Source organism: Dendronephthya gigantea, unplaced genomic scaffold (assembly GCF_004324835.1).
Source record: "Dendronephthya gigantea isolate DGI-Jeju-01 unplaced genomic scaffold, DenGig_1.0 000099F, whole genome shotgun sequence".
Taxonomy (NCBI): domain Eukaryota; kingdom Metazoa; phylum Cnidaria; class Anthozoa; order Malacalcyonacea; family Nephtheidae; genus Dendronephthya; species Dendronephthya gigantea.
Window position 1 is genome coordinate 655,587 of NW_021163109.1, and position 25,891 is coordinate 681,477.

Genomic DNA, 25,891 nt, shown 5'->3' on the forward strand with positions numbered 1-25,891 from the left:
AGATCAGACACATCAAACACCACAAAATTTTTAATGCACAAATAATTAGGGTGCAAAAGATTTTTAATCTACAAATATGCATGAAAAATGAAAACATGAGCACCTCCAAAACGTTGAAAATTGGTGGCAACGGGTTACTGCTATCCAGGTTCCACCATGATATGGTCCGGCAAGAAATATGTTCAAAAGAAGGTCTAAAACGGCTTTTTATCGCCAATTTATCCATATAAGACACTGCTTCTCAAATTATCGTACTCAACGGACACCGGAGAAGGGAGGAGGGGAGGTATCGTAATAGAGATCCCGTTATTTACATTGTTGCACACTAAATACAATATGTACTGAAGATGTATGATCGTTCATATATTAAAAGTAAGAGAAAAACCTTGCAGACCGTATTCATATTAAACTTAAATCGTGCGAAAGGTTTTGCAAAAATTATTTTTCATAACAACCATAAAATTCGACTCTCATTGAGATGTGTTTGTGCCAAGCCGTTGGATGGATGCGAATGAACCGCGCAGAAATATGAGGAAAAAGCACGTGATTGACAACGGAATCCCTGTCGCTGTTTCCTTGGAATTCCTGTAGATGTGAAAAATATATAGGTCGTATTACAGCTTTCATCGTAATATATTTTTAAATCAGTGATCAGAATTGCATGTAGGAGATTTTGATCAAATATTCCCATATTTATCATAATATTCCCGCTGCGCCATCCTCAAATTTCTAGGGATTTGTTTAATAATTATTTCAATTTGGGCTAATGCATTTTATGAAAGCTGGATATCTTTCAAATGCCCATGACACAAAACTTAACCCAAAATGTTCATGTTTGCTTTGTAAAGCAGTAAGTATCTAGTATCTACCTAATATGAAGGAGTTTTATGTTTGGCCTTTTCAAATTTGTAAAAATAGTGAACATTGTTTATGATTCGTTCTCTTAGAAATCAACTCCAATAGCAATAAATATCTATAGTTCATGGTTTTTATTGTTATTATCAACCAATAGCAAAGCTTGTTCATATAGGTACGTACCGACCCCTTTAAATGGATTTGAAAAAAACAAAGCAATGTTTCATGGAGTTTTACTGAGTCTCTTCTTACTCGAAATATTCCACTTTGTTTCATATAAAAATATCACCGTTGTGACATCAAATCACATGTTATGATTTATGGGGAGCGTAAACTTCTTGATGCATACGTATCCTTGCATGCGTATTATTTTTCATAATTTACAATTAGAATAATACCTTTACTGTTCCATTTTGTAAATATTTCTGAAATTTTTTCCCATGTTCACTGGAAGAAATGATGTAGCCTTTAATAAACTGACTATGACGATTGCGTCCTTGGGTACTGATTCCTGTTACCAAAGTAAATCTTTGAAAATCAACTTGAAGCCATTGGGCAAGATTATTGTACTTGGATGACCATGCACCAGTTCTTCCATTTCGCGGTGTGAAATTTAATCTTCCATTAGCTGCCTGATGATTTGTATCAAATTCGCTTGATGCCGTGATTTGTTCATCAATAATATCACCATTTTCCATTCCGAGAGCCATTTTGCATGACGCTATATCAGTAGAAATAAATGTTGCAATTGTTGGTAATTTTAAACTGAGTTTTTATTATACTTCATAGTTAGTGACGTCTTTATTACTCAGGGAACTGACGTTCTCATATAACATGATTTTCCGAAACACGTCCGAAACAAAATCATTCTTTACATCAGTGATTCGAAGCTGATGAGTCGAAATATTTATGGAAAAACAATATTATGCAACATTAAATCAATGTCAAAATGAAATTAATTACATAATTATTGCATTTGGGTTACATTGGATACTTTATATGCTCTAGCTACTAAGAAATTTTATCATGCTACACCACCACCTCCTAGAAAGTGTAAGTGCAGCCCTGATGACACACCGAAAACAATTATCTTATTCGAACATATTTCTAATTAAGTACAGGTCTTGCCTCTCCTGTTGAAGTAACTACATACAATGTGAGCCTGTATGCATGTTAGCCTGTATGCAATGGTTCTTAGACCAATTCGAATATTGAAGAATTTAATATTATCAATAATTATTACAAAACAGACCTGAACTTCTGCTTTTTTCTTCCTTATTCTTTATCTATAGAAAATTCATTACAAGCTGTAGTAATCAAGCGGAGAATTTCTAACCCTCAGAATTTCTCGAGGAGAAATCCGTTGTAGCTGATCAGGATAAAATCTTATGCGCCCCAAAAATTCGTTTCTTCTTGATTCCTAAATTTAGTTCTCCCTTTTGGAGTAAAAAGCGCATTATTTCAATAAGATAACAAAAATCAACAAGTATACTAAATTTTAATTAAATGCGCTGTTTTATGCTAATTTTCAAAATATAACTAGAAATCCATGCATGCAATAGCCCCTCCGCCCCTCGTCATTTCAAACACAGCAAACAAAACAAGAACACCAAGCAGGGTTGTGCTTATTTAAACAAGGACACCAAGCAACCTTAAGAACACTAAGCAACATTGTAGTTTTTATCGTAAAAAGCATCATGTATATACACGAAATTTGAATGATTACTTTTGTCAGACTGAAAAACACTTCAGTTATTATGTCTGTATCTGAATTGCAAATATAGTTTTAAATTCAAGCAATAAATATTTTTATATAAAATTGGTAACAACAGACTAATTGGGGTGTGAATACCTCATATACTGACAGTATAACATGCAGGTACGTAATTTGGTTCTAGAAACAAGAAATAGAATTATATGAGCAAGTATTTTTTTACTAATTTTGGGCAATAACATGCTTAAAACCAGTAATTACATATATTGTAGAAACAAGAATTAAAATTATATGAACAAGTATGTTTTACTAATTTTAGGCAATAAACCATTAAATTCTTCAATATTTACTAATTTTAGGTAATAACCAGTAATTATATTCTAGAAAGAAGAAAATGATTTACGTGTGCCAGTATATTTTTACTAAATTATAGTAATAAGATGCTTAAAACTAATAAATTATTTCTTCAAACAAGAACTAAAATTATACTGACAAGTATATTTGTACTAAATTGCAGTAATAATATACTTGAAACAAGTAATTATGTCTAGAAACAAGAGTTCAAATTTTTAGTAATAAGTATTTTCCAGCTAAAATTAAGCAGAAACATGCTTAAAACTAGCAATTATGTCTCAGAAACAATTCCTAGTTTCAAGCAAAAAAAATTCTTGCTAAGAATTCTTAACTGGTACGAAGTTTCTCACTATACGGAAAAGTGTAACATTTTACTCGTTTCAAGTGAAAAACCCACTTGAAATAAGTTATTAATTTCTTAAGACAATAATGAGAATTTGGTAGTACTCTTAGAACTCGTAGTTATGTTCTAAAACAAGAACTGGATATTTCTTATTTCAAGCACTAAATTTCTTGCTAAGAATCTTTTCAATTCTTGGAATGTAAAAACTTTCTCACTTTACGGACAAGTAACATTTTCCTTGTTTTGAGTAATAAACAACTTAAAATAAATAATATTTAATTACTTAATTTGAAATAAGAATGTAAATTTTGCTGTGTAATGACCGGCGAGTAACCGTTTATATTTTATGTCGGAAGAAATAGGCGGGAAAAGTTTAGGGAAACTTGCAAATGATAATGATAATGACTCGATCGTACAGGCCATTACCTCTACTACAACTGGTTCCTATACATATATTGACATTAAACGTTGAATTTGAAGTGCGTCGCCATGACAAGTGACTGCGTTTTTACTTTTAGAGTATTACTTCTTTAGATTTTAAATATCCTGAAAAATTAAGGAAATAATTTCTATTCTTTTCCAACATACCGCTTTAACGTCATACATGAAAATCCAATCTCCTTTCGATTCTCTACTGATATTGGATACGTTGGTCAGTTGACAATTTTCAACAGCTTTTGTTGTTCTGTAATTGAATCCGACACACTGAGCTTCGTTTTGGCAGTGAGTATAACATTCTAATACGACAACCGGAGTGGTGATGTGGTGTCTTGATATTATCTCATGTGGGAACAGTGATGGACCACCTAAGATTCAAAATTTTAACACTGAATAAAAAATTTAACCAATTCTTTCCCGGAATTATGAGCAGTCTAATAAAACACTAACCCGTCGCGACGATGTAATTTTTCTGTCCACATTGGTTTCCATAAATGGTTGCAATAATCGCAGGCAAAAGTAGAAACACGGTAACAATTTTGAGCATGATTCACTTTGACAAATTTTAAGCTATCACGGATCTGTGAAATAATAGCAAGTTTTGCCAGCTTATATGAAAATGCTAATACGAAAAACACCTGCATTTGTCGCTTTTGACAATAAAACTAGATGAGCTTAGGCATAATAAATTAAGGCTCAATTTTCCCTAAACGACTTTCTATTTTAGTTTATATGAAGTCACCCACAAATGACAAATCGATCACAATGTAAAACACTTAACATTACCAGAAATTGCTGTCGCTTGTGCGCTAGTCTGCATTTAATTCATAGGCGCTTCCGAGTTTTCATATAAAATAAATTGTGTCAAAATATAAAACGTCGCAAAGTCAGAGCCACAGATGGATAGAACAGCTGTTTAGAGACGTTTTGGTTTAACGGAATCTTTCACTTTGGGTATTTCTGCAGTCTGCTAAATTAAAATATATATGTCTCAAAATTTTGGCCGTGTTCTCTCAACGAACTTATAAAATCGCTCACATTCATAGAACGTGTAACATGCCAAGAAATTTTGTTCAAGTTGTTGTTTTTCCCATTCCTGATATATATTTTCCTTAATGGGTCAGTTATTTTCCGCAGTCACTTTAAAAATATTATTATATAAGGCAAGCGTCACTTCCGGTGGAATGGAAATCAGTAATTGGCTGAGAAGAATTTTCAGCGGTCCATTACTTTCCCGTAATGGCCCGGCGTTAGCGGTGATCCATTACGAGATGGAAGACCGGCGGGAAAATTCTAAACGAAAAAGGCACAAATAAATGCTCAAGAGAAAAGTTAATTGCTTTTTAAATTAATATGACGTATTCAAACAGTTTAGGTAAAGTAAATAATTCAATATTTTGTTTTTGTTTTTGTCATGCAAATGCGTGACAGGCTAGTGATACGAATTCATGCATTTCTTGTTTGTTTCAAACGCAAATATATGCCTTATGCCAAATGATAAACTTTTTATTACCCTCGCTTGCTCGATCTTTTCGATCTTCTCGCTCTTCAAGCTCGGTATGTTCAAAAAGACCTCGGTCCGATATTTCTCGGTAAACACCTCGCGCTCGGTTATTATCAGTCTAACACAGTATATTATAAGGCAACTCAACCATGCGAAGGGTATATACACATTTGAACACAGGAACGGAACGTAGAAACACCCAAGGTAAGTAATTCGATCGTGAAAACGTTGCGAAATTGCTGTTCTATTGATCCAGAGCAAGTCAATTTTAGGTGTACTTTTGCTATATGTATTTTATAGTAAAAGTTGAAGGTAAATGATTGTTGAAAGTTAAATGAAAATTTGTATATTTGCAAATCACTATGTTGCAAATTTCTGGTAATGGGTAAGCGTGAAAAATTGATACAATATTTCTTCAAACGGCGTCTTGTATTCAAAAATCCAATTTAAGTTATTCTTTCCTATAAACATATATCGAGAATAGAGGTAGCATAGAATTTGCGGTCCTAACTCATTTTTTAATTTCTTCCGATTCGGTCAATCATTTATTCCACTAACTTTCAATTTCCCCTAATAACTTTGAATTCCACCAAGAAAATGAATAGCACTTTTTCATCAAAAGTATCAAAATATTCGCTGAAGCAAGTTTCATTTAAATTTCGTCCTACATGGTAACAAGTTATAGTAAGTAATTTAGCCCTAATTAGAACTATTTCTTTTTCATAATTATTTGGTAAGTGAAACCGTTTAAATTAACGGCGCAAGCCAACAAATCACGACTTACGTGATTTTTAAGTGACGTGTGAATGTGTATTCAGATAATTGCACTGATGAAGGCCCGGGTTAACGGACTGAGAGCTTTGCAGTATTAAATACTAACATGGTGTACCTACGTATACAAACCAAATCACTTATCGACTGTCACCATGCAAACATACAAGAATATTATATATGTTATAGTAACATTTTGTTTTTAGACACGTATATATGGCTTCAAACTTCGCAGGCACTGGAATATTTTTTATTTTAATTTAAGCATTTTAAAATATTAATTACGATTTTATGGCACTTCACTCGATGTAGGTAATTTCCAACAATTCAATCTTAAATATCATGGTTGCAGATGTTGAATTTTTATATCAAAAGTTTTGGAATTTTGCAAATCAGTTTTCTTTTGTTTAGGTTGCACGAACAAGATAAAATTTTTCAATAACAAAATATACTACAAAGTTTTTTAAAATATCTTACACTTTTGATATAATCATAATCCACAAGCATGATGAAGGCACTTTATAACACCTGCCTTTATATTAACAAGATGTGGCAAGTTAACACTCGTAATTAGCCATTTCCTAATGGAGCAGGGTACTGGGTCTAATGTCAAACCGCAAAGTATCCATGGACTATTTGATGGGACAATTGATTACAAATGACATGCATTTATCCGTCCCTACAGTCCATAGATGCTCTGAGGTTCACGATTAGACCCAGTACCCTGCTCATTTGGGAAATGGTTAATTGGGCCAATACATGTGGGGCGGATTTATTTAAACACCGCAAAATTTTAATGCACAAAAAATTAGATCGCAAACTATTTTTAATCTACAAATATGCTTGCAAAATGAAAACATGAGCACGTCCGATCCAAAACGTTGAAGATTGGTGGCAACGGGTTATTGCTCTCCAGGTGCCACCATGATATGGTCCAGCACGAAATATGCTTTTCAAATCATCGTACTCCACAGACACCGGAGAAGGGAGGAGGGGAGGTATCGTAATAGACATCCCGTTATATACCCTTCTCACTAGCGCCTTTAACGAAATTCGTAAGATATGAGAACATTGCTGCACACTTTAGCATCAAATGTGGTGTGACAACTGCCTAAATAAACAAAACACTTCTCGACGTTTCGACCAGAGGGCCTTCGTCAGGATGCTAAGTTGTTTGAAGAAGTTGCCAGGCTGCTCCTTGGTTATATTGCTGCACACTACATACAATAACAAGTGTACTGAAGATGTATGATCGAACTTAAGGTGGCTTCCTACAGTTTCTCGAAAATTTTAATGCACATTTTAAACAAAGATATTCAGCATCTAAACGTTTGACTAGAAGACTAAAAATTTATATATCTTTCTGGCAACATACCTAAAGCAGAAATCTAGTCGGAACATGTGCTTAGCAGTCGTTGCTATAGCAACAGAGACGTTTCAAAATGGCCGCTAAAAGCATTTAATCGAGTTTATATCGCAAACGAGTTCGGTGAACCACAATTTTTTTTCATCATAATTTTACACCACAGATGGTTTATCGATAGTAAAGTTTTAAAAAAATTCTGTCTAGTGCGATTTTTTTAAAAAACTAAAATAACGTTTTTTGCAATAGAAAAAATCGCACTAGACAGAATTTTTTTAAAACTTTACGATCGATAAAGCATCTGTGGGGTAAAATTATGATAAAAAAAAAATTGGGGGTTATCAAACTCGTTTGCGATATAAACTCGATTGAATACTTTTTAGCGCCATTAGCGGCCATTTTGAAACGTCTCTGTTGCTATGGCAACGACTGCCAAGCACAAGTTCTGAATAGATTACTGCTTTAGGTATGTTGCCAGAAAGTTACATAAAATTTTAGTCTTCTAGTCAAACGTTTAGATGCTGAATATCTCCGTTTGAAATGTGCATCTAAAAATTTCGAGAAACTGTAGGGAGCCACCTTAAATCGTCCGAAATGTTTTGCAAAACATAATTTTCATGGCAACCATAAAATTCGACTCTCATTGAGATGTGTCCATTCCAAGCCGTTGGATGAATGCGAATGAACCGAGCAGAAATACAAGGAAAAAGCACGTGATGAACGACGGAATCCCTGTCGCTGTTTCCTTGGAATTCCTGTACATGTGAAAAATATATTTGACGCTATGTCGTATTACAGCTTTCATCGTAATATATTCTTAATTCAAGATTCAGAATTGCACGTAGTAGCCTACATTTTGCTGGAATATGCGAACAAAACTTATAACCGTGGCCCCACCCTCTTCTACAGAGGCTTTTGTGTATGTTTCAAAATGACTAGCAAGGAAAGAGGCAGGAGTCACGCAGGTGCAATTTGGAAAATAAAATTTGAAAAACCTCAGTGCCAATTTATAATATACTAATGTGGCGTCCAATTACAATATTAGTATTGCGCAGTTCTATGTAGTCTGGTCGCCATATTAGTTCTCGCATGCACCTCAAATTAGATCTGAGTTGATTAATTTTAAGGTTATTCCTTTTTCTAAGGATTTTTAATGATTTTAATTGATAATGTTTTTATGTTTGCTTTGTAAAGAAAATTTTAAATAACTCAAAATAAAATAGACACGTGACAAAGCGGGAACAATTTTTCGCGTAAATGTTCCCCGACATAGTTAATGAGTTCTATTATACTTTTATGTTGTCTCTAAACGATGTATATTCTATGGGAAGCTCATAGCTTCTTAATGAATACGTATGCTTGCGTGTGTATTAATTTCATAACTTGAAACGATCAGAATACCTTGACTCCTCCATTTTGTGAATATTTCTGAAATTTTTTCCCATCTTCGCTGAAAGAAACGGTGTAGTTTTTAACAAACTGATTATAACTGTTGCGTCCTTGGGTGCTGATTCCAGTTACCAGAGTAGATCTTTGAAAATCAACCTGAAACCACTGCTGAAGGTTATTGTTCCTGGATGACCATGCCCCTTTTCTTCCATTTTGCGGTGTGAAATTTAATCTTCCATTAGCCGGCCGATGCTTTTTATCAAATTCGCTTGATGCGTTGATTTGGTCATCTTTAATATCACCACTTTCCATTCTGAGAGCCATTTTGCACGACGCTATATCAATAGAAAGAAGTGTTGCATTTCTTTGTAATTTTAAAATGAAATTGCTCTTTATACTTCATAGTTAGCAACGTCTTTATTACTCAGGCAACTGTTCCCACATAACATTTTTTTCCAACAGGTCCGAAACGAAATCATTTTTCACATCAGTGATTATATTATTTCTGGAAAAGCAATCTTATATTGTAATATCTAATTAAATAAAAAAAACTAATCTAAGAAACCATACAGGGCTTAAAGACATTTGATTCCTCACTAAATTATTCCAATGTAACCAACCTCGTTCCTAGGGCCGTTTGGGACTTTGTAGGGAGGGTTGGGGGGACGGGGGAAGATGAAAGGCCCTGGGATCGGCCGTTCAAAATACCCACATTTCGTCGCTATTTTGTGTAAGCATGCATTTTGTGTAAGCACGAGATTGCAATCTAACCCATTTACGATAGCTAATTAATCTGGGGCTGGTTCTTCAAAGCTAGCGTTAGTCATGATTAGCGTTAATCATGGGTTAAATTTTAATCAACTGTTTTGGTTTAAGTGCCTCTGAACAGCTGTTCGTTTTAAAACCGTGACAAAGTATAGCATTTGTCGGTCCAGAAATTATTTATAGGAAAATATATTCAACTTTGTAAAGATTTCCTTTAACCCAGGGTTAGCTAACGGACTTTTGAACAACTGGCCCCAGGTGTCTAAATATGAATATTAGAGTCAATTGAATTACAATATTAATCGAACACATGGAACAACGGAAGTATAATCCACGATAGAATGCAGATTAAACCTGAACGCAGTGAGAATCGAAAAGTAATGGCCGACATTATTCTTAGTGTTTTACTATTCTGCAAAATTTGCAAATATTGTATATTCGCGAGCATTATACGATCACAAAACGATTCGGCAAAATCGAAAATCCGCGATATCAGAATGATAGACGAGCTTTCAATGGGAGAAGTGTTTATATTAGTCTGACATTGCATGTAACTTATTAACCTTTTGCGATATTTTTTTCATTATGGTCATACTTTAAATTAGAGGTTAAAAACTGACATAGGGTAATATCTATCTTTGAATGCTTAAAATATTATTCTCACCATCAACTGACATGAAAAATTAAGACGCCCTTGATCATGAATGTTTCCAATGATTGAGAAAAAAACTTTCTTATTATAATCAGTAATAATAAAATTTCAATGTCGCACTCAATGAGTGTGAGCGAGCTTTTTGAATACAGGTGTAAGCCTGCCACACAAAAAAATAATTGCGAAACCGAGACTAGGCTACCACAGCAACCCGAGTAATTTCAACTCTTCTCGCAATCCAAAGTTAGCCAATTTACATTCAGTACATTCATAACTATCATAACTACTATAACATTCAACAATTATAACTGCTAAGTCTGCTTCAAAGAAATCCGGCACTAGACAAAAAAATGACCATCGTGCAATTGAGTATACCAAGCTAAAGTCACGCAAGAAGACATTCAACGAATTGAAACATGCGTCAGAGATGTAATCGCCATCGTTGGTTCCTTATTTATTTAAACGAGACTGTACAGTTTGGAAAAATTACAGGAGAGGACGTCCCGCCTCCTTGGAAGTGAAATCTGTGTGCCAGATTCGCCATGGCAACTCATTTTTTATATTTCTCCGCCTTCGCTTTCGTCAATTTTGTGGTACGCCTTCCATGAGACGAGAAAAACGTGCAGTCGTACGCACGATATTTTAACAACTGAATGCATGCACAGCAAATGTCATCTGTGTTATTTAATTAACTAATACGATTGTGGTTTTTTCTTCTCCTTTTTGTCCTTCCCCACTAATAATTTATCTTTATGATATATTTTGTTAAGATTTACCTTTTGGAATTAGACAACTTGAATTGTAGTTCTATAAATGTAAATGCAGTTTCATGATATTGTACACAATTTAAGTTAATTACGTCTGTTTCAGACGTCAAATGAGGACTTTGTATATTATAAATTAGGTTCAACGCTTGAAACAGGCCTTCAGGTGTATTGTCGTCAAATTCAAAAAGTTGCAAAAAACACCTGGCATATTTGTCATTTTGAAATAAGTTAAAGAGAGTCAAAGCATATGTATAAATAATGATCTACCATGATAGCTATATACCCTTCACTCATTGTATCATTCAGTGGCGTAGCCAGCCCGACAATTTAGTAATGCTATGCTAATATTTTAGTATTGATTCACTGTGAAGACAATGAATTTCGAAAGGAATTAATAAAAACACTCCTTCTGCATGCCAACTGATGTACATAATTCATCTGTGGACCATGTAACCCAGGGCTTCTCGGTCAAAAATGAAGTTGTTTTGGGTTACCTGTAGAAATGCTAACTTCTGTCACCCAAAACTACGACTACTAAAAGGAAAAAAAGACCATTGCATTTTAAGACTCCGCTGCGCATACGCAGGCGGAGTAATGAATATGAAATTTGCATAGCAGGACTAAATTGTTAGCCTGGCTACGCCACTGATAATTTATTCTAAGTCTGAAATGATGCTTGAGAAAGTACTAAAGTCGGAATTATTATGCGGCACAATTTTATTACCTTTCGCGGGTTATGAAAAAATATGTAATTGTAGGATGAATTTGGTTCCAACAAGTGCTTTGATGCGTCGGTGATGACATCATGTAACATTTCGCAATTATAATCTTCCGGATTTTCTGAGATGAATTCCTTCTTAAAGTTGATAGATCTACAACACGGTTCTTTGAGGCACTCCCCAGCACAGTCAACCCAATCATAGACGAATGCGGTTGAGTGAATTGCTGTATTTAGCCTGAAACCTGAAGTTTGTAGAAAAATATATTCCAGGAGTTTAATACTTAGCTATTCTTTGTTTCTAAAATAAATTCTTCGTTATCACAAAATGTTGAAGTTGCTGTATTTTGCCTGAAACCTAAAGTGTGTTGCAAAATGTTATCAGCCATTCTACAGAGGTTGTTTACTTTTCTACAAAACTATATAATACACTTTTGGTGACGATAGTATGACCCAATACGGCCTCAATTTTTTTTCTCACCGCGAGGTACAACCATTTGCCAGCTTCCATTGACTGCGCATCCGCGCAACAAGCTAAGGTTTTGAAAAGTTTGAATTAATGAATTTTTCACCGGAGACACATTTGTTTTGACACTGAGGCGTTTTTTGGGAGAGTGCAAAGCAATTAGTTTTGCAATCAAAACTTTACACTTTTGCCTATATATGTAACCAAAATTTGTAGCTTTCTTATGAAGTTTGAGATAAACAGAAATGGTAGATATAGACATCTTATTGCTGAAGAATGGATTTACAGTTGAATTCTCTAAAATTCGCTATATATAAGATGAAAATTACGAAAATATCCGCGATTTGACAGGTGCAATTATATTATATATTATTTTTTGTGAAGCAACTAATTTCAGGGGAATCCATTCTTGAGCAACAAGATCTATAGCTACCATGTCTGTTTATTTAAACTCTATAACAAAGCTACAAATTTTGGGCAAAAGTGTAGGCAAAATATGGGCAAAAGTGTAATGTTTTGATCGCGAAACTAATTGTCTTGGCCCCTCCCAGAGAACGTTTGAGTGTCAAAACAAATGTGTTTCCGTTGAAAAACTCATTAATTCAAACTTTTCAAAACCTTATTTTGGACGCGCCGTTAATGGAAGCTTGCATATGGTTGTATTGGTTCAAACCAATTAGCCTTTCTCACGATGACGTTTTAGGGTACTTTCAATTTTCTCAAATAGGTTTAAAATATTATACCAAAATGAGAATAATTTTTTTAGAATCAACAGACCATTTGAAAAATAAATTCAGCCTAAAACTAAAATTAAAGACAGTCGCCGTTACGAGTCTTGCGCATGCGGTTTTGAAAAAAAGGTCCCCAAAAATGGCGGCATATATTCGCCATCGTAAGAAAGGCTAATTCAGTGTGTCTATCGAGGCGAAAGTTAATCATTATGTCATTAACTTGCCGGAACAATGTGTATATTTATACGTGCATAGTGAAAATTTTAAAACGTTTCGTCTTGAAGCCGTTGCTGCATGTATACTGTAGCTCTGATCAGCAACTCTCACCTTCAAAACTTGAATCGTAGCAAAAGTCTACGCTGGCGATCGTGTCCAACAAAGCTATCACGAGGGTCAATATAGGAACAAAGATGTTGATTGTATGACCAATGAACCTCATTGCTGTTTAAGTTCCCAAAACTAAAATATATTATGATGAAAATTTAAATTATTAAAAAACGCATAAGGATGTGACGATGTATGGCTTTATTCAGCCTAAACGTAGAGTGCTGTCTAGAAATAACCTAACACTGCGGTTGCGGTTCGGCTCTGGTTCGGTTGCGATCGATCGACCGATAGAAACCGCAGACGATCGCAAGGGGAATTCCTTCGCAGTGGCTGTTCTTTCGGAACGAAATTTATGAACAGCTGAGAACGACAACACAATAACCAAATCGAAAAATCTTAAGAAATGTCTGTCAGACCGAGTTAGGCCGACGTTTAACCTCCGTCTCACCGCAGTTCGACCTCAGTCTGACCTTGACTCAACCGCCATCAGACCAACATTTGACCTATAGGTTAACCGGTTTTTGATAGGTTATTTCTGAACAGTACTGTAGCTCGCCGAATGATTCTGTTCTCCATGCTTATATTTTTAGTGCATTTTTTAGACCCCGGCATTCAATCAATAATAAACACGATGATTCATTCTGAATCACTGCTTTACCTTATGTATCGATATTGTCTTTTCTGACAGTACAAATATTAACTTGAATTTCTCAGAAAAACCTCGATTCCTCTTATACTCTTCGGTGCAGCTGTTAGTATGCACGCAAACTTAGTTTAATTTAACTCTTTGCTAAGCAATATTAAACGTTGTTCATCCGCTTGAAACACTTACTGACGTCTGTAACAATGACATTCATGTTAGATAGCGACGTCTTTTCCTGAAGTGTCAATTGCCAAAACATATAAAGCAGTAATAAATAATAAAATGAGCTTCATCAAATAATAACGACATGGGGGGCCCACAAAAGTAATAGAACATGCCGTACCTGCTGCGATTACAGCGGATTATTTTGCACGATTTTTCATAAGTCGACACTTAATTGTGATCTTCCATAGAAAAACACAGGTCTAGGATACTTTGTTAAAAGTGAAAAAAAGGTTTACCAACGGATACAGAACTTTTCGTGCTATAACTTTTCTCGAATCTAAAAAACGTTTTTAAACAAATTCAGCAACATCTGGGTCCTATTGTTAAAAGTTAAGTTAGCGTTTACCCTGGGTTAAGTTAACCGTCTTTTTAACAACCGGCACCTAAACGTTTAAAAGCCGAGAATTTTATCGGATTAATAAACGTTCTTTCATGCAGAAGCAATTCGACTTAACCCAATTCAAAGACTTAACCCAATTCTCAATACTTAGGCTTCGAACCGTTGGTGAGAAAAATATTTATAAATACTCAAAAAAATATGTCTTGCACGAAATATTTGAAGCTTGGGCATGGCATGGACGAATCATAAGAACCTTGTGTATACTTTTAGCCCCAAAATGGCCATTTCACAGCTGTCAGATGTGTATGATGAGCTGTCAAAAGATTGCAGAAATTCAATTATTTTCTCTTTTACAGCAAATACACCTGACAAACAATTAACATGCATCGTTTGATGGCAAACATCAGCGCAAAAGACGCTGATTACTTCGTGAACTATCAAATCGTTGCAGCCTGGACTCCTTTCAACAAACACAAGCACGCACTCACAGACCGCAGGATAAACCTCGAAGCTAGAATCTCCCTTTCAGAGTCACTAGTCCGAAGCAAGCGTGGCAGATGAAAGCAAAGAAGTAAAACCGGCTGGAAGTCGTTTAATGATTATTTTTGAGGAAAATTATCAAATGTGGTAACACGAGGTAGGGAGAAGATAACCCCAAAGCCAAAAACCCGTTCGCTCTCAAAATCAGCAACAAAAAGCTCCACGAAATCTCGAAAACAACAACTATAGAATCCTTCATTGACAAGCAGTTTCTTAAATATATATTGCATGCCCACAGGACACCATTGAAAAACAACAGTTGGCAAAAGCAGATGCTATTTATGGAGAAGGAAGTGCCGAATGCAAGAGATATTTGGCCGAAAATAAGTGAAATGATGCATGGAAGAATTGAAAAGGCGCAGATTTTGAAAATAATGCAAGATAGAACGAAATTTGGGAAAGTGATCGACGACCCAGAAGCTGAGAACGCGCATCAGAGCAACCTCTCAGCGTAAAAAATGATGATGATGATGATGATGATGATGATGATGATGATGATTATGATGATGATCGGCGCCGAAAAGTAGCTACACAAGCACATAAAATTTATATAAATCCATTTGAATGTTCAACATTTTCCATACAATATATCATACTAAAATATTCTGTATAATTACTGTATATGTATATATTTTTGTATTGCATGAAGATTTGAGTTAATCAGGGATGGAAAGCTTTGAGATTATAAATCATGCAGTGAATTATGTTGTGGAATACATTATATTTAAACAACAATATGTCTATAATACATCAAAACGCCATTTCAATCGCATTTATCAACATGCATAAAAATAATATATTATATCTTGTGTTTACTTGAGACATCGTTAAATTTTTCTTAAAAGCAAAATTAACATATATACGAGATTCCAAAGTTGTAAATCTGCATCCTTGGAAAAGTGCTGAAATCGGGTACAAAATTAATGTAGATATGTCAAAAATTAGGTGCTATCAATTCTTATGAATGCAAAAATGTAATAGGAAATTGTAAGTCATGATGGCGAATTTCGATAAATCAAAGCTCATTTCACTAAAAATTATTTATGTCTTCAAGACAGTAATAAAAACTGAACTCTTGATTTTAATCTAAGATAGATATAAATCGGGAGGCCGTAACTTTGAAAATAATTGGCCTAGCGTAAAAAAAATAAATTACATACAAAATAGGAAGCGCGGACCAGGGTTGGGCTTTAGCTCCACCAATAATTTTTCCGTAATTAGTCTTCAATTTCGAATATTTTCAAGTTCGCTCAAATTTACAAACAATGCTTTTAGCAATTGGTATCTTTGCTTACAAGTATATGCAGTGTATCTTATGTATCTTGAATATTATCGTAATTTTTACTTCTTCAACGTATAATTAAATAACCAAACAAATGAGCATTCAAATTTCTAACGATATCTGTCGTACTAAATCCGCCATGTTTACAAATGGATTGAAATTATGTATGCTTCAGTACATATGCAAATCAAAGAAAACATAGAGACAAAAAGTATCTAACTGAAATGAGAGGCATTTGCGGCCATTTCAGAGGCCTCTCCTAGCAGGACCGCGGCTCCCAGCACCAGCAATATGAAAAACGCTCCGTGGTCCCTGCAAAACATATCTTCAAAACAAAACAAAACAAAACAAAACAAAACGATTGAGACCTAGGTATTTTCTTTACTAAAGGCTGATCATGACCTGAAATGCAGGCAGGCGGTGAGGCGTGTGGGCACATGCGGTTCAGTTTTTTAGTGCATTATTCAGATCAGTGTCGGTTGTATCATAGCAAGAGCTATAAAAGAAAATAATGGCGACCAAAAATCACTGTACGAAATTGATCAATTTAATTTTGTTGGGGAACAGCGGCGTAGCCAGAACGATAATTGGGGGGGGGGGTCCATATTCATATATTCGTGATACGCAGGATAATTTCTTTTCAAATCAATTGTCTTTACAGTCTGTTTACATGAATATATGAATATGGACCCCCCAAACTATCGATGCTGGCTACGCCAGTGTTGGGGAACACATTAACGCGTCTTTTTGAGCTTTTAAAATGCGATGTGAATTAAGCAAGAGTCTTTACGAACCGTCCTAGACGTGGACATTTGCTGATACCTGCCGAGAATGACGAATCTCGTACTCGTAGTCGCTGATAAATCTCCCTAATGCATGTCTCTCGATGGCTCTGCAAAAAAGAGCGTGAGCCAGGCGTGATAGAGGAGGAACACAACGTATGCAAGTCAGGGGGTGCTAAACCGTTTTTCGTATAGCGTGACATTCGTTGTAAGATTGCAGCATACGGGAAAGCAACAACTTACAACACGTTGACTGCTAGCCTACCAGCAAACAATCAAAAACATGCGGGCTCCTAAGACTGCGTTATGAATACTTAATTAATTATAACAATAACAACGCACATGATAGCTCTCGAAGTTAATTAACTATCTTTGTTCCATAAAATCATTCTATGATACAACATTTAACTTTCAAAATTAAAAATATCAAAACCTGAAGAGGTAAATCACATATAATAGAGATCCCTTTAAAACCTTACGCCCTTTAACGAAACAAAAGTTATTAAAACATCGCCTTTACATATATGCATATATGTTTGCAAAATAAGATATATAAATTACTAATAAATAAATAAGTTACTAATGCTACGAAAAACAGATCAGGATATTAATAACATTAATATTGAAAAACGTATATATGAAAGCGTTTGCTATAATTAGTATGCATAACAACCGTAAAATTCAACTCTCATCGAGATATGTTTATACCAAGCCGTTGGATGAATGCGAATAAACCGAGCAGAAATATGAGGAATCACCATGTGATGGACAATGGAATATCCGTCTGTGTTACCTTGGAATTCCTGTAGATATTGGGAGAATATTTGCCGCAGTTAGAATGTCGTATTAGATTGGATTTTATTCAGATTTGGGAGAATTTTTTATTTAAATGGGAATAACCGATATCATTGCAAGGGTCATTTTTTGGGAAGATTTGGGAAAGGAGTACATGTGCGTGAGTATATATATATATATATGTACTCCTTTCCCAAATCTTCCCAAAAAATGACCCTAATTGTACAGATTTTTTACTATTATTTATTTATATATATATAAATACGATTATTTATTTATTTATATATATATATATATATATATATATATATATATATTTATATATATATATATATATATATATATATATATATATATATATATATATATATATATATATACTCACGCACATGTACTCCTTTCCCAAATCTTCCCAAAAAATGACCCTAATTGTACAGATTTTTTACTATTATTTATTTATATATATATAAATACGATTATTTATTTTTTTATATATATATATATATATATAATATTATATTTATATATATATATATATATATATATATACATATATATATATATATATACGTATATATATATATATATATATATATATATATATATATATATATATATATATATATATGATGATTTCTGCCTATGATATGAAACATACAGAATCCACGTTTTCACTAAATCTTAAGTGGTCTTATAGCGATGATCGGCCTTCAAGAATGTTTAAAGAATGTGAAAATGAATCGGCCTTCAAGAATGTTTCAAGAATGAAAAACTTTTAATCGCAATAATAGATTTGTGATAGGATTTTCATTAACGCCTCGTCTGCCTTTGTCTGTTAATTCAAACTTTCATGTTTATAAAGATTGGTTACTAAAATAAAGTTATTCAGCTTAAAATCTTCGTTTATGAATAGTGTAATCTTGAGGTACTCATTTTTGGCGCGCAATCGTAAGTTGAAATTCACCAATTTTCCTGATGCTTTCGATAATCACATCGCTTTATTTGAATTAATTTTTATAAAACAGAAAACATGGTTGCTTAAAAATAACTAATTTCTTTTGTGTGAAAGTCTCTCGCTACATAATACCATGCAGGTTTTATCACCAGTGTTGCAACTCTTGCCACATTGGTAATTGATAAACTCCACACTTTCGCACAACAATTTTTGCTCCAGAAAATATTAATAAAAAATTAGTAATAGGTATAAGTTTTGGAAAACACGTACCTTAACTGCTCCATTTTCTAAAAAATGTTGAAATTTCTTTCCATCTAGATCTTGGCTAGAGACGGTGTAGCATTTAACAAAGAATTTTTTTCCATTCCATCCTTGGGTACTGATTCCTGTGACCAGAGTAGATCTTTGGAAATCAACCTGAAGCCACTGATGAAGATCTTGTTGCTGCGATGACCACGCCCCCCTTCTTCCATCTCGTGGTGTAAAATTCAATCTTCCATTAGCCGCCCTATGATTTATATCACGTTCGCTTGATGCTGTGATTTGTTCATCACTAATATTACCATTTTCCATCCCGAGAGCCATCTTGCACGCTGTGTCAATTAATAAATCATTGTATTCGTTAGTGATTTCAAATTTTTGACCTCATGGTTAGTATGTAAATTTAATATTCGACCAGAATGATGGCTCTCATACTACAACAAAAATTGATAAATTTCAAATGGTCTACTTTTGAATCATTCTGTATATCACCCCCGCTGCGGGAGTTATATCATCCTGAATATCATATCGCGCTGCACTGGTTATAACAGGGTCTAATTCTAACTCGATCTGAAGATGTCTTGAATTTGTTGGGTTGGGAGTCTCTAGACGTGAGACGTAATAATATTAGATTAATTTACATAAATTATATAAAATAGTCATGCAATGATTAAATACTGCTCCAAATTCAAAATATTTATTTCGACGATGCAATGAGGACGATTCCCCCTATGATCTTCGAAATCGTGAAACGGATTTAAAATTAGCAAAACCTAAGAAAGAATTTCTGAAGAGAACTTTCAAATACAATGGAGCTTTTCATTGGAATAATCTACCTTTCAAAGCAAAAACTACCGATTTCATTCAATCATTTAAACGGAGAATAAAATCTATTTTGAAGTGATGCTGACCTGTCCTCATTCTCATATCGATGTAACGATTTTTGTCTATCAGCTATTTAATTTGTTGTATAATTTGTTTCTTATCCCTGTACAGTATGTTCTATATAATCTATGTTTGTATATTTTTAATGTTAATGAAAATCAGGAATCCTCATGAGGGTAGACAATTCAAATAAAGTTATTAATTATATATATATATATATATATATATATATATATATATATATATATATATATATATATATATATATATATATATATATATATATATATATATATATATATATATATGTATTTATATGTATGTATTTAGTAAAATTTACGCCATAAAATCCTATAGCCTAATATATTTCATTCTCAAGAAATAAAAACTACAAACTGAGCCGGTCGCGGACGTGGACATTCATCACGTTCGTGCATCATTGCGGATGAGTTTCAACATCAGCCAGTAAATCTCATTTTTTTATTTTTGCTGTGCCCAGCGGTATATTTACGTTAGTCTCATTAATATTCCAAGACATTAGTTTATAAAATTTATTGGCTTTTTTCTTGAAAAATATCTCGTATTTTCTCGAAACTCATGTTACCTTCATCCTTAACCTAGGGGTGCAATGAAACATTGCGATAAACGTTCTCGCGTGTACACACGATTTCATAACTGAATACGGTATAAATACAATCTGCGCTATATTTAGCTCAAAGTCTCAAAACGAATTGAAAATTTGATCGCAAGAAGACTAGTACACATGATTTGATGTATTTAATTATTTGACTACTAATTCTAGCAAAAAAATTTTTTTTCTTCCTATTTTCACCAAAGTTATCTTTATGATATATTTCACCAGTACTTACCTTTTGGATCTAAGCAATTTAAATTGAATTTCTGAAATTAAAAAGAAATTAAAAATAAAATACAAGCCATTTTTTGCAAGGAAATTTTGCAAAATCTTTTCGATATTTAAACTATTTTTAGTGTGCTGAAAACCTTGAATTCGGCTTCGAAGATGGCGCTCGAGTTATTGTTTCAGTCCACTTAGTGTTTACTGAAATAATAACTAATGCATAAGAATATTTTACCTTTTTTGTGTTATGAAAAAATACGTAATCGTAGGATGAATTTGGTTCCAATAAGTTGTTGGATGCATCGGTGATGACATGATGCAACATTTCGCAGTTGTAATTTTCAGAATTTTCTGAGATGAATTCCTTCTTAAAGTTGATAGATCTACAACATGGCTCTTTGAGGCACTCCCCAGCACAGTCAACCCAATCATAGACGAATGCGGTTGAGTGAATTGTTGTATTTAGCCTGAAATCTAAAGTTTGTAGCAAAACATATTCGAGGAGTTTAATACTTAGCTATTTTTGTTTCTAAAATAAATTCTTCCTTATCACAAAATGTTGGAGACGATAATGTATAAACTCACGGTAATAAGGATTATAAATTTGTCCTGATCAGCCTCATAACAGTTGTTGGCTGATCACTTATAAGCGTGTCTATTAGTCAGAGAGCTAAAGCGCCCATTGGCACTAAAGTGCTAATGATGCCATTATAACTGGTCAGAAAAATCACCGGCAATGTGGTGAATATGCTATGCCGGTGTGATGAAAAAATCAACTGGTTCTCCTTTACAAAGACGGTTGCTTTATAATCATAAAATTTTGGCCATAAATTGGTCACTCTTACCTTCAAAACTTGAATCATAACAAAAGTTTACACTGGCGGCCGTATTCTCCAAAGCAAATACGAGTGTTATTAGAGCAGTAAAGAATCTTAATGTATGACCAATGAGCTTCATTGCTGTTTTAGTTAATTTCCTTTAAAATAAAAATATTATCAATGAGCAAAATATCAGACTGAAGATAATGTAGAAATTGTGGTGTAATCAATAATTATGACGACATTATGTTCCTATGTTATTCGGCCTAAAAGTATCTAAGTAACTTATCTAAAAATGATAATATAGGTAAATAATGTAGTTAGATAATGTAGTTAACGTAGCCAGTAAACAAAAGTTTACGTTGGCGATCGTATCCGACAAAGCCATCACCAGGAACCAATGAGCCACAAATTTTAATTTCAAAATTACGAGACGGAAAATAGTATAAAAATTAAAATAGTTTTTTAATTGTTAAAAGACGCTTGAGGATGTGACAACGTATGGCTTTATTCATGCTAAACATAGCTTGCCGAATGATTTCGTTCTGTATGCTTATATTTTAGCGTGCAATTTTTTGAGACCCAGGCATTCAAACAATATTATAAAACATGAGGATTCATTCTGAATCACTGTTTACCTTATATATCGATATTATCGCTCCTTGAAGTACAAATATTAACTTGAATTTCTCAGAAAAACCTCGATTCCTCTTATATATACTCTTCCGTGCAACTGTCAGCATCCACGCAAACTCAGTTTAATATAACTCTTTGCTAAGCAATATTAAACGTCGTTCATCCGCTTAAAACAGTTACTGACATCTGTAACAATGACATTCATATTAGACCTGTTTTATATAGCTACGACTTTTTTTGTGAAGTGTCAATTACAAAAACGTATAAAACAGTAATAAATAATAAAATGAGATGCTTCATTAAATACTAACGATATATAAAAAGTTATAAAACATGCCTTACATGTTGCGATTGCACGGGAGATTATTTTACACGATTCTTTAGTCGAGTCGACATTTAATTGTGGCTTTCGATAAAAAAACACACGTCTAGGATACTTTATTAATTCTAAGAAAAGATAGATAGAGAACTTTTCATGCTATAACTTTTCTCGAATTTCAGCAAAAATATGGGTCCGGATGTTAAAAGTTAGGTTAGCGTTTACCCTGCGTTAAGTTAACCGTCTTTTTAACAACCGGCGGCTAAACGTTTAAAAGCCGAGAATTTCATCGGATTAATAAACGTTCTTTCATGCAGAAGCAATTCGAAGGACACCGCAGAAATTGGTAAGACTTAACCCAATTCTCAATACTTAGGCTTCGAACCGTTGGTGAGAAAAATATTTATAAATACTCAACAAAATTTGTCTTTAACAAAAGATTTGAAGCTTGCTCATGGCAAAAACGAATCACAAGAACCTTGTGTATAGGCTACTTCAAGCCTCAAAATGCGTATTCAGAAAAATTGCCCCTTTCAAATTAAGTCATTCAATAGTTTTCTCTTTTACAGCAAATATAGCGCAACAAAGAGTAGCTACACAAGCTCATAAAAATTATATAAATTCATTTGAATGTTCAACAATATCCATACAATATATCTTACTAATAAATTATATTCTATATAATTACTGTATACGTATATATTTTTGTATTGCATGAAGATTTGGGTTAATCAGGGATCGAAAGCTTTGACATTATAAATCATGCAGTGAATTATATTGTGGGATACATTATATTTAAACAACAATATGTCTATAATACATCAAATCGCCCTCTCAATCGCATTTATCAACATGAATAAAATATATTATATACTGTTATCTTTATTTGAGATATCGGTACAGTTAATTTTTCTTAAAAACAAAATTAATATACGCGATTCTAAAGTTGCAAATCTACCTCCTTGCAAAAGTGCTGAAATTTGGTACAAAATTAATGTATATATGTCAAAAATAAGGTGATTAATTTTTATAAAGGCGAAAATTAAATAGGAAATTATAAGTCACGATGGCGAATTTTGATAAATCAAAGCTCATTTCATTAAAAATTATTGATGTCTTCAAGACAGTATAATAAAAACAGAGCTCCCTTTCTTGATTGAAAAAACAGACATTTGACCGGCTTTTGATTTTAATCCAAGATGGATATAAATCGAGAAGCCGTATTTTTGAAAATAGTTGGCCTAGCGTAACAAAAATAAATTGCATGCAAAAAATATCTTAAACACGACAAAAAAAAACGATTGAGACCTAGGTATTCTCATTGCCAGAAATGCAGGCAGGCAAACGGTGAGCCTTATGCGGCTCAGTTTTTTAGTGCATTATTCAGATCAGTGAAGTGAGCTCTATATATATATATATATATATATATATATATTATATATATGGAGATGTCACTTGGTTGCTAAAAGTGCCCGCAAACCTCGGATTTTTGTGGTTTTCTCGTATGAAACTCGTATGTTTCGGATAATTTTCTCTCCAAGTTATTGTTTAATGAAAGATAGCTTTATACACACACACATATATATATATATATATATATATATATATATATATATATATATATATATATATATATATATATATATATATACACCCGTTATATATAACGGGTGTATATATATATATATATATATATATATATATATATATATATAAATATATATATATATATATATATATATATATATATATATATATATATATATATATATATATATATATATACACCCGTTTGCAAAAACGTTGGCCGCAGATAGATATATAGATAGATACTCGAAATCTAATTAGAATTGCATATGTTGTGTAATATGATTGAAATCCCATGCAAAAGTAATCATATGCAATTCTAATTAGAATTCTAGTATCTATCTATCTATCTGCGGCCAACGTTTTTGCAAATGGGTGTATATATATATATATATTATATATATATATATATATATATATATATATATATATATAATATATAATATATATTATATATATATATATATATATAATATATATATATATTTAATATATATATATATATTATATATATATATATATATTATTATATATAATATATATATAATATATATATATAATATATATATATATATATATATATAAATTCTCTTTAGCGTCACCTGAACATTAGCCAAATAAGAAAAGTTACCACTCGATATATATATAGAGCTCACTGGATCAGTGTCTGTTGTATCATAGCAACAGCTGAAAAAAAATAATGTCAATAAAAAATCACTGCACGAAATTGATGAACTCACTGCGTTGGGAAACACAGTTGCGATGTGCATAAAGAAAGCGTCTTTACGAACCATCTTGGACTTGGTCATTTGCCGATGTTTGCCAACAACGAGCAGAAATTGGAGCTCTAATGTACGTAATATGCCTGGACTATAAACTTAATTATACAATTTCAATCGTTTAATTATTCTTTCTCGGGAACATACTACGGCATCTCGAATTGCCCTCGAATTTTCAGTGTTTAAAGATCGATAAATTTGATGATATTTTGGACGTAGACTGGAATGATTTTTCAATTGTGGATTAAATAAAAAGCAAATTTAAATCTTTCTCCCTCATTTCTTAAGCGTGACGCCATATTGAATTTCTAAATTAGCGGCCAAGTCACGCACGCTTGGTATACCATATTGGCCTGCATTTCTGACCATGCTGAGATCGGTAGACGCGTCGACAAAACTGTGCCCGATAATTTGATTTTGACAAGGATCTATAGGAACTCTAGAAACTGCTCATAGTTGAACAGCTCAACATTTCAAATATGTTGAATGACCTTGTGCAGCAAATACAGATGTGTGACAAACCTGGCAAACTTGATTTTCCTCTGGGAATTTTCCTCTCTTTGCCGCTCTCCCTGTGTAACACTGCAACCTGTGGTTAAAACATTAGACACCGACGACCAGAGGTTTGATAACAACGGTGGTGGGGCTTGCTGGGAATGTCCCGCTGGCAAAATAAGGGCTTCGGAGTGTTGCGGAACTTGCGGAATACGGAAAACTGCGGTAGAGGAAGAAACGAGCGAAACTATTCTCGTGATCGACACCTGAGCTCCCTACCGATTGAGTATAGGAAAGCACGTCCGAGAGAAAAGCAAGGGAGACAAAAAAAACCAAGCGAGCTAGACGCGTCAGTTGTTGAGTTCGTAACATAGGCGAAGCAGTTGCTCGTGTATAGCTGGCATGTCAAGAATAGGGAGTTTTAGCAGCGCCTATATGAGTACGAGTTTCATCATTCTCGGGCGTTGTTTGCTTACGCTATCAGGCAAAACTCGTATAGTCGCCGGGTTTTTAAATACGAGTTTGTTGGCAAA

General features: G+C 33.6%; 3 protein-coding genes across 3 annotated transcripts; all 3 read right to left on the minus strand.

Annotated features, from left to right (window-relative positions):
• Positions 1–438: 438 nt before the first annotated feature.
• On the minus strand, positions 439–1,574 carry LOC114534384 (coagulation factor VIII-like). The gene is made up of 2 exons (XM_028555823.1): positions 1,254–1,574; positions 439–585 (listed from the first exon to the last, which is right to left on the minus strand). Exons 1-2 carry the CDS (start codon positions 1,563–1,565, stop codon positions 439–441), a joined length of 459 nt encoding a protein of 152 aa, XP_028411624.1. The 5' UTR covers positions 1,566–1,574.
• Positions 1,575–4,042: 2,468 nt separating this feature from the next.
• On the minus strand, positions 4,043–9,043 carry LOC114534385 (contactin-associated protein-like 5). The gene is made up of 3 exons (XM_028555825.1): positions 8,744–9,043; positions 7,951–8,097; positions 4,043–4,072 (listed from the first exon to the last, which is right to left on the minus strand). Exons 1-3 carry the CDS (start codon positions 9,041–9,043, stop codon positions 4,043–4,045), a joined length of 477 nt encoding a protein of 158 aa, XP_028411626.1.
• Positions 9,044–10,346: 1,303 nt separating this feature from the next.
• On the minus strand, positions 10,347–25,804 carry LOC114534386 (coagulation factor VIII-like). Its single transcript, XM_028555826.1, has 9 exons — positions 25,386–25,804; positions 24,687–24,771; positions 21,570–21,700; positions 20,960–21,198; positions 20,735–20,765; positions 18,990–19,312; positions 17,678–17,772; positions 16,408–16,499; positions 10,347–10,486 (listed from the first exon to the last, which is right to left on the minus strand). The coding sequence occupies exons 2-9, from the start codon at positions 24,692–24,694 to the stop codon at positions 10,347–10,349; spliced, it is 1,059 nt and encodes a 352-aa protein (XP_028411627.1). The 5' UTR covers positions 24,695–24,771; positions 25,386–25,804.
• Between the last annotated feature and the right edge of the window lie 87 nt (positions 25,805–25,891).